At 42.9% G+C, this 9,182-nt stretch overlaps 1 protein-coding gene across 1 annotated transcript; it reads right to left on the bottom strand.

Annotated features, from left to right (window-relative positions):
• On the bottom strand, positions 1-6,648 carry LOC308304671 (DNA repair protein RAD52 homolog). Its single transcript, XM_080749296.1, has 11 exons — positions 6,415-6,648; positions 5,660-5,761; positions 4,973-5,066; positions 4,818-4,885; positions 4,086-4,204; positions 3,830-3,905; positions 3,451-3,734; positions 3,098-3,310; positions 1,440-1,558; positions 184-408; positions 1-91 (listed from the first exon to the last, which is right to left on the bottom strand). Exons 1-11 carry the CDS (start codon positions 6,472-6,474, stop codon positions 30-32), a joined length of 1,422 nt encoding a protein of 473 aa, XP_080605422.1. The 5' UTR covers positions 6,475-6,648; the 3' UTR covers positions 1-29.
• Between the last annotated feature and the right edge of the window lie 2,534 nt (positions 6,649-9,182).

Here is a 9,182-nt window from a genome sequence, read left to right as displayed (position 1 = left end):
GAGATTTCCAAAAGACAGATTTCCAGTATTCAAGTGTCCAATTTGCGTTTTTTCAAGTACTGCCCATGCCTGTATGGACTTGACGCCTCACCTGCAAAAAAGGAGAAAAAAAAGGAAAATGAGCAAAGCAGACACTAAACTTAAGAAAAAGGCACACATTTGCTAAACAGGAAAAAATCGCACCTGGCCTTGCTACAAGTTGAGGTCTATAATGGGAGACGTTTCCTGGAATTCGGCTGTGTTGCGGGGCCTCTTCTGTTGGGCCCCTCTGAGGGGTCTGACTACGTGTCTGCATCTGGTGATTTGAAGGTGTACTTGGCCTGGAGCCTCTAGAAGGCTCTCCACCAGCAGGCACATCTAGCTCGTCAATACCCTCCAAGGTGAAATCCCATAACTCAGGATCATCAGCTAAAGCAAACAAATAGACAGAGTGTGGTTAGCCACTCCAGTAAAGCTACAGTTAAACATAGGAATGTGTCTTCATCAGGGCGGGGTTGCACCAGCTGTTACTAAGTTATAACGTAGCCTAGTTGTAACGTAAATGGCTTCTAAGTCAAGACTTACGCATTACTAAAATGTCAGGTGTTGCACCACACAAATTTGTTCTTACGTATCTCTAAGTAACAACTAAATATTTACACCTCCCCTTGGGTAGCACTAAGTCTTTACTAAGTAACCTATCTCTATGGGAGACTGGGAGTAGAGCAACTACACTACTAACGTGGCAGACGGCATTATATCGGCTATTTAATTAATTCAACAATGAAACGACCCATCTGTTTAAAACATACATTAAGCCCAATATACATTTCGGCCATTTGAAAATAGCCGATCTACAAGCTCACGATGTGTGTGCTATTAATAGAGTATTTTTATATTGCAGGATTGATACTTTTTTAATTCATTTGAGTACTTTTCAACCACTGCACATACAGCACAACAGCGAATTGAACGGTGCGCTCTCTTTCCCTGTGTCTCCAAATATGCTTATTACTTCACAACGGGGAAAGATGTATGAGGCCAATATAATTTGTGATACAATCCGTTTGCAGGGCAGTGCGCTGCGCAGGGATGCGCTCGCACTGTGCACGCATAACAGTGACTTTGTGTACTTGCCAGTGGAGAGACAGAGCTCTCTGTTGACAAAAGACGATACAAGCTTTACTAGAAACAGTTCGTTTTCATTGGATTCGGGAGCTATGACATCATTTTATGCGACTATACATTACTTTAGGAACAGTCTACGCATTACTAGTTACGTTATGCCTTAAGCAGTCGTGGTGCAACACCTGTTAGTAACTCACTTAGTTACAAACTAACTAGTAGTTACTAAGCCTCTAGTAAGGACTTTACTCCCTAACTTAGGGCAGAACTTACGTTCTGGTGGTGCAACTGGCCCCTAGGAGTATCTTGAGCCCTCTGGTGGCATTTTCAAGTACCTATATAGTTGGGGCTGTTGCAAGGTTCACTTTGTCCAGTTGGGGCACTGTGGTTGGACTTGGGCACATCTACCTGGCCAGGAAGGCTTACACGACCTGCTGGGAGAGAGGCATCATAATGAAACAATATCAATGCCAGCCAGGTGAAAGTGTGGGGGGATGAAAGGAAGCGGTATTATTATTTTTTGTTTTTCTTTATTATTTCCATGTATTCTCTTTGTCTTTCTACTTTTGAATACATTGTTGTACTTTTGTGATATGTTATTAATGCTGTTTCCCCCTAAACCAACTCCTCCTACTTGCATGTGTGTCCTGAAGTGAGAACTGATAGGATAACTAGCGGCCGCTGCTCGGCCAATGCGTGTGTACTGATGTCATTGCCTAACCAATGAGGGACTGGCGGAGTGAAGGGGCGGCCTTTATAAGTAGAGGCTGAGTCACTCTGTCTTGGAACGAGACGGACGTGTGTATGCGGTGGGCAGAGGGAGGTGAACCGGCAGAGGCAACCGGTGTAACGAGGGACTGATAGCTGACTACTAAAAGTGATGGTATTAGCAGTAACCAAGAAATGTTGATGTTGAAGACGAGTGAGCTCTATAGTGCGACGCAGTGATCCAGACAACACGGTGGTGCCCAGCAGAACCAGGAGTGTTCCAGCCATCCACCTATCCTGATCCAGACGAGCCGAGACGAGCCGCTCTACCCAGGCTGACGAGAGAGGTCCGCAGTGGTGACAGTGGTGTCGTGGGAATCTCTCGCAGCGGCAGCCACTTGGCTGCCCCGTTGTGAGTATCCAATCTATGCACCATTTGTCTATTCGAGCCACCGACCTGAAGTTGTGCCGATAAATTGTAGTATACGAAGATACTGGCCTATTTTCCTTGTTCGCAGATGTGTGGGCCTAAGAAGTAGACGTTACCGAAGAGTTGCTGTGTCCCTCTACACCCCTCACCCACTCTGCTTAACTATTATTATTATTATACCTGCCTATCGCATATTCCTGTTTATAACGTGGTTATCTACCCTACGTCCTTGCTGAATCGCATTAACTGCAATATTTATTATTATTATATAACGAGCCTTAACTGCTAACGGCAAATATTGCACCCGCACTTTAACTGTGCAGTGGATCTGATAAGGGGGGAAGTTTACCCGGGTTTGTTGGTTTTATTGTTGGTTGTTTTGTAGTTTTAGATTAGAGGCGCCGTAGGAGTGACAGGGTTCTTTTATTTTATTTTGCAATTGTGTTTTATGGCGTGATAGAGGCCTCTGTATTTTAGAAATAAAGATTTGTTATACTTTTTCTAACTTGGTGTCATGGTCCATTCTCTCCTGAAATTATATTGCTCTGGTTTTCCCGTATGACGAACCTGTGTGTCCTTAAAGGTTTTGCTTACTTAGTGAACCTTCTTTTCCTCTTTAATAGAGGTGGCGTTGTCTGAAGTCTTATAATGATATGGGTACGCTAATGGTAATACTTAACCAATACACTTTAACAAAAGGGTGTAAATATAATTATTTATTAGCAAGTCTCAGTAATAAGGTGTTGACAAAGGTACCAGTTTTAACACTGGCTGTTAATGTAAATTGGGCCACCCTTACAAAAGCTCATATTTATTACAGACAGAAAACATAGCAAGACAACGATTTTGTCTTACCACTGTTGTTCCCTCTTACCACCACATGGTGCCTGTGCAACAGTGACCTCTGTAGGCATAGACTGGAACTGATATTCTCCATGTTCATGCAGCTTTTTAGCTTCCATCTGTAACTTGAACTTCTGCTGGAGCTGTTGTTGCTTGAGCTTTCTCAGTTGTTTGGGATCTGTGTGCGTTTCAGGCAGGGAGACCTCACCAGAGTCTGGTGATCGCCTGGAGAGACGGAGGAGGGAAAAAAAAGAGGATGGAAATTACTAGTGATGGTCAGAGAGATGGGAGTCAGTAGCAATACAATTATTACTGAACGAAACTAGACCCAGTCTTGGGCCATTGCAGTGGACATTCTTGTTTACCCGACAATATCATTCTCCTTCTTCATGGCTGCCAGAGCTACAGAACGTACAGGTGATGGTATGGGACCAGTGTTGGTGTGATGTAAAGATGCTTTGGCTTCTTTCCCACCCTCCCGGCCTCCAGGCAGGCTCTGGTTGAGGACTCTGGGCTCCAGGGGAGGCCTGGCAGATTGCACTGCAGGCCCAGGGTTGTCATCCCGGACCAGGCTAGAGAAGCGTGCTTTCTCCACTAAGGGTTCATAGTCAGAGCGCTTGGTTTTAGCTGGGTCCAGAGGAGGATTAGGCTGTGCGGGAAAGAGTGATGGAGAGACTCAGTATCAGAATACTTATTGGGTGACAAAAGACGACAAAACAAGATGGTTGAGGAGATATGTTTGACCTGTTTGGGGATTTTGTTTATGGCCATGAGGTATTCCTTATTCAGGATGCAGTTTCCAAGGACATTGCCAAAGCATCTGAATGGAAGCAAACACAAATCATCTTGGCCTTTTGTTTAGTCTGCTTATAGACAAACTGCATGTTATTAATCAGCACATCAACAGGTAAGCATTTCAAATTCTGTGAAATCGTTAGCATTCTGCACACTGGGGATTATGCGTTTGTGTCCATCTGTACACAAAATGGTGTTACAATACTTGAGAGATCGCTTTAGTCCATCAGTGACAGCTTCCTTCCTGGCCTTCTCCAGTGACAGTGCTTTAGACTTCAGTCCCTCGCTCACTCCATAGCCCACATCTTCGTGGTACGACCCATCCTGGAAGTGATCACACTCTGATTTACAATATAGATTTATACTCTAATATAGAGGATAAATTAAGCGCGATAGGTCAATTTCCAAGACATATGTATATTTTTTTAAGTATGGGATTGTTGCTTTAAACTTCCCTGTGAAATGAGCTTAGTAGCGAAATGCTGTAACCCACAATGCATTGCACAAACAGCTAGATATGCCATGATGTGCATTCCAGTGCTAGAGCCATGTAGGTTTAATTTAGCTTTTAAGTCAAAATGGTTGTACGTAGGCATTCCACTACAAAAAATATAAAAAGTTTAGAATTTGCATAAGGAGTTTAGCATGGGTTTGGTGTGGTTAAGTTCAGGATAGTCAGCCTATCCTACGAGGTGTGTGACTTCAAACTCCTGCATTCTGAGTCTTGATCACGAGACTGTCTACTTTGAGGCAAAAAACAAATGGCTGAAATCATGATAATAATTGAATGCAGCAGGAAAACAACAAAGAACTAAGCTGCATTCCACCGCATGGAGCATTAAGTGTTTTGGCTTAGTTTAGGTCCTTTCTCCTTTGAAATTCAACAATGAGAAAGTCGCCAAAAATGTGCAGCCTATTACATGGTTATTCAACTAACCTTCAACTGCACTTTGACAAATGCACTGACGCCAACATAGAACTTCCCATTGACAAGGTCCACAAAGTCTGTAAAGGCCAGAAACATGGTCTGTAAGTAATAGTGTTTTGTCAGGAAGACATCCAAGAATTCTGAGAGTTTTCCAGTTTTCTTACCAATGCTCTGCTGGGAGATGGAGTGAGACCAGCCATTGTAGCCAAACATCTCATTGGCTAAGCTAATCGCTCGATGCCCTTCAATATAGCACACCTGTAAAAAATAGGTTTAAGAGTTTATGTCAGTACAACAGATATGGGCTATAGCAGAGGTCTTCAACAGGGGGTCCTCAGATTTACTACAGGGGGGCTGCAAAATCTTTGTGTGATAGGATCATGTTTTTTACATTAATCACTTGAACCCTAGCATCCCTATTTTTAGTGGAACATTAGCCAAATAATTGCAGATCTACAAGCTCAGGTGAGGCGTTGTGAGCTTGTAGATCGGCTATTTTTTGGGGCACAGAGGTTTGATGTAAAGGGAAAAGAAGAGCAGACTAGTAGGTATTGACAGTTCAAGTGGTTGAATATATTAATCCAACAGATGATAGTGCTGTCAAACAAGTCTGAGCTGTATAAGAAATCCATGGACATTTTAAATCTGCAACAATTTTTTACATTATGTAGTGGGGGGTCCCTGCTTCATCTCTCTCTCTTGGCTAAGGGGTCCTTTGCCTGAAAACGTTGAAGACCCCTGGGCTATTAGAGATAGAAACGGGGTGTGTGACTGTGTGTGTGCGTTTTACCTAGCTCTGTCCCGTAGCGTAAGAACTCCTTCCAACGCCATGGACCAGAGCTACATTTTACCTTCTGTCCTCCTCCGGCCATTCTGCTACTGATGTACTCCGGCCCGAGCTTCTGTCGCAGAGCATTCTGAATTGCCTGGTATTCTTCTGCTGTGTAAGAGTACTGTGAACAGAGTCCAGTCAGGGAAGAGGCTGTTTGCATCTACAATATGATCTGGATGGATGCTGATCAAATACTCAAATTCTCAGCAACAACAAAAAGGATGACAGTAGACATTTATCTCAAATAGTGTATGACACCCACTTCTTTGGTCTTATCTGACATTCACAGCTGGAGTAACTTTTTTTTTATTTATTTCAAAAGCCTTGCCATGGCATCATTTTACCAATTTATGTAGTTCCAAAAGGAAATTAAATTATAAAATGAATGTTTGGTTGCATAACTATTAAGTCCAGACAACCTGAGGTTTTTGTCTGAATTGAGTACAAAGGGACCCCAATGCAAACGAGCCTAACTGCTTTCTTGTGGTCTTTATCCTTTTGGTTGACCTTGTATCAGTTAACTGTACTGTCCTGTACTTTGTCCTGTGCAAACTTATAATAAAGTAAAAGCATTCTATCAAAAACAGGTGCAACAACGTGTAATGATCTTCAACACAACAGAACCCCATTTCGCTTCAGATAAGTGTGTGTGGGTGTTAATTTATCCACGTGTAACTTTGAGTTTACATGTATTTACATTAACTGTGTGCACTGCAAACGCTTTGTGAGGTTGTGAGGCTCTGTTCCAGAAATTGGTCTTAGTTACTTGTCTACCTGTCCAAAGCACTTGGATGGCCGGGTCCTCTTGTCTTCCTGTTCCATAGTGTTGTTCATGTTTCTCTCCCTATGGTTCTCTCAGTCCTCAACAAATCAGTTGCTATTCGGTTCACGTTTGCATGTTGCATGACTTTAGCCTCGATACACCTCGAGCTAAACACACATTTCAGCTGTTGTGAGTGTTGTCACTCCCGTAAAAAAAAATGAATAAAATGTATGAAAGAAAATGTTACTATTGGGTTATCTCTCAACAACCTTTCTGCTCCACTCCCGCTTTGTGTTTGGTTTGAAGCAGAGCAGTATAACCATTCTAGGGCTCTGGTTTGAAGAAGCATTTCCTACTGACGCCGTCAAGTAGGCGGAGTCAAAGACTTTACGAGGCAACAAAACAAGCTCTGCTGTGTGCTGCTGACTGAGTAGCAACTAGCAACGTTCATAGTCGGGGGATAGCCTCGCGTAGCCAGGCTTACTCATCTCCGAAGAGAAGGTCGGGGGATATCTTAAAAAGTCCTGGAATAAATTCCTTACCAAAGAATTTCTTCACCAATGCGTTTGTAAAGGTGTCTAGTAACACATCTCACAATGACTGAAATTCAGTTTCCCTAGGAAAATCTGTGACCGCTGCTGAAAGTTGGGGTCCCATTAACTTGATTGATGATTGAACTTGATTGCAAGCATTTGTTTTGCACAAAAAACATTCCTTGGGGTGAAGGCGGCTCCCACAAAACTGTGAAAAGTGATGACTCATCACTAAACCATAGTGTTGTGAGGCATTTTATTTAGCCCAAGGAATGTTTTTTGTGCAAAATAAATGCTTACAATGGATTCAGAATCATAAAAAAACCCTGGTTTGACCCCTCACATGCTACTTTAAAAGCATATTTATTTTGGTGTGTTTTATCCTGTATTCACGATATTCCTGGCCCCGCCCCCGGCTTCCTGTTCATATCCTGAAAGAAAATAAAAAACATCATTTGGTTTCCTGTGTCCTTGCATTAAAGTGTCAGTAGAGGCGCTCTGGGCTCTTGGCTCTGAATGAACCGGTGTTGCCATGTCTGCTTATAATAAGCAATTGGTGTCGTTGTTTATTGGGCTTACTTTCTAATATTTTTTAAACCAGTGGTTCCCAAATCTTTTCATATCAAGGCCCCCAGATTAACAGATTTGTCCACAGTCGCAGACCCCCATCTGAAAATATGTGGTGCCAGGGACCGCCACACAGATTTGTGTTGTTAAAATGTTTCAAAAATATTCAAATTATTTTCGTTTTTTCTTTCCTCTATATTTTTTAAATAGCAAATATACAAGCTCACAATGTGTCACATTGTGAGCTTGCTGATCTGCTATTTTCAAATGTAAATGTAAAGTAGTAAAACTGAACCTAGTTAATTCTATTGGGCTTATTATTCATAGACCTGGCCGCTTGTCTCTGGCAATATCTGGCAACAGACAATTCCCTGTCACTTCCTTGGGATCTCTTGTTCTTCGACTTGGGAGGAAGTGAAAAGATGTTTAAAAATGCTCCAGCGCCCTCTGTAAAAGGAAAATGGCAGCCTCCATAGAATGGCCAGGAATATCGCAACGTCTTGGGCAGAAAGGGAATGAAGTGGGGTTGTGGCCTCCAACAACTCTACTGTTTTTAAGTAGGGCTATATTTTAAACTATATTTAGTGTGACGGTACAGGCCAGTGGTTCTCAAACGTATTCATGTCAAGGACCCCCAAATTGACACTTATTAGCCCGCGGACCCCCATTTGAAAATATATGCCACGGTCCATTTGATTCCTAACTGTCATTTAGCTGGGGACCCCCTGGAACTCCCTCAAGAACCGCTGCCTGGGGGTCCCCGACCGGACCCCACTTTGAGAACTAATGTTACCTGTTTTCTGTATGGGAAGCATGTCGCCTTAATATCCGACAGAGGGCGCCAAAGTGTAAATTGCTAGCCAGCCTAGCTCTCTCCTGACTCTCCAGTCAAAGCTCTTCTATCAACTGTCTGTCGGCTGCCTGCAGCATCAGCACCGCTACGACACCTCCTCCCCTCACCTCACCTCCCCTCTCTCGCCTCATCTCCTCCTCCTCCTCCTCCTCTTTTCTCCGCATCACCTCTCACATCACATTCCTCTCCTGCTCGGAGCGCGGCAGAGGACGTATGTGTTTCGTCTGGCGGCTACAGTCTGGATCCCACGCAAACTGCAACAGAAATCAGCCTATAATAATGGTAAGTCCTAGAAACATCCTGTTGTTATTTTTTTCTGTTGCCAGTCCAGAATAATTCCTCTTCTTCTTCTTCTTCTTTCTATAAGATTCATACAAGCCTTATATGCATTTCATACATGGTAAGAAAAATATAGCCTATATTCTTGTAGCTATTAGAAGGAGTAATCTTTTATGCATATTAACCACATTTGACGCAAGGCACATTTGGCATGATTAGCCTAGTTAATTGGTTGTTGTGTGCTATTAAGGTGATGCTGTCTCTAGCCTACCTAATGATGTGTATGTTTATTTAGGTGTTGCCAACTAGCTTCCTTGTTTCTTTCACAGTGCAATAGGCATTCCGATCAATCTGAAATCTGTAACATTGAACTTGATCTCTGTGTCTAAGACCATATCAGAGTAAAATGTAAGGTGCTGCCTGGGCTAGGTTGCATAAGGTCAGAAAGTGGAGGGCAGGACTGTGGACATGAGTGATGAATGGAGCAGTTCAGGTCCCGAGTGGGTGATGATAATGATCAGAGATAGATTATCTAGGCTTAAAGACT

This window comes from Nannobrachium achirus (genome assembly GCF_963921795.1).
Source record: "Nannobrachium achirus genome assembly, chromosome: 19".
Taxonomy (NCBI): domain Eukaryota; kingdom Metazoa; phylum Chordata; class Actinopteri; order Myctophiformes; family Myctophidae; genus Nannobrachium; species Nannobrachium achirus.
Note: the sequence above shows the minus strand (reverse complement) of the source record. Positions and strands in the feature narration are given on the sequence as shown.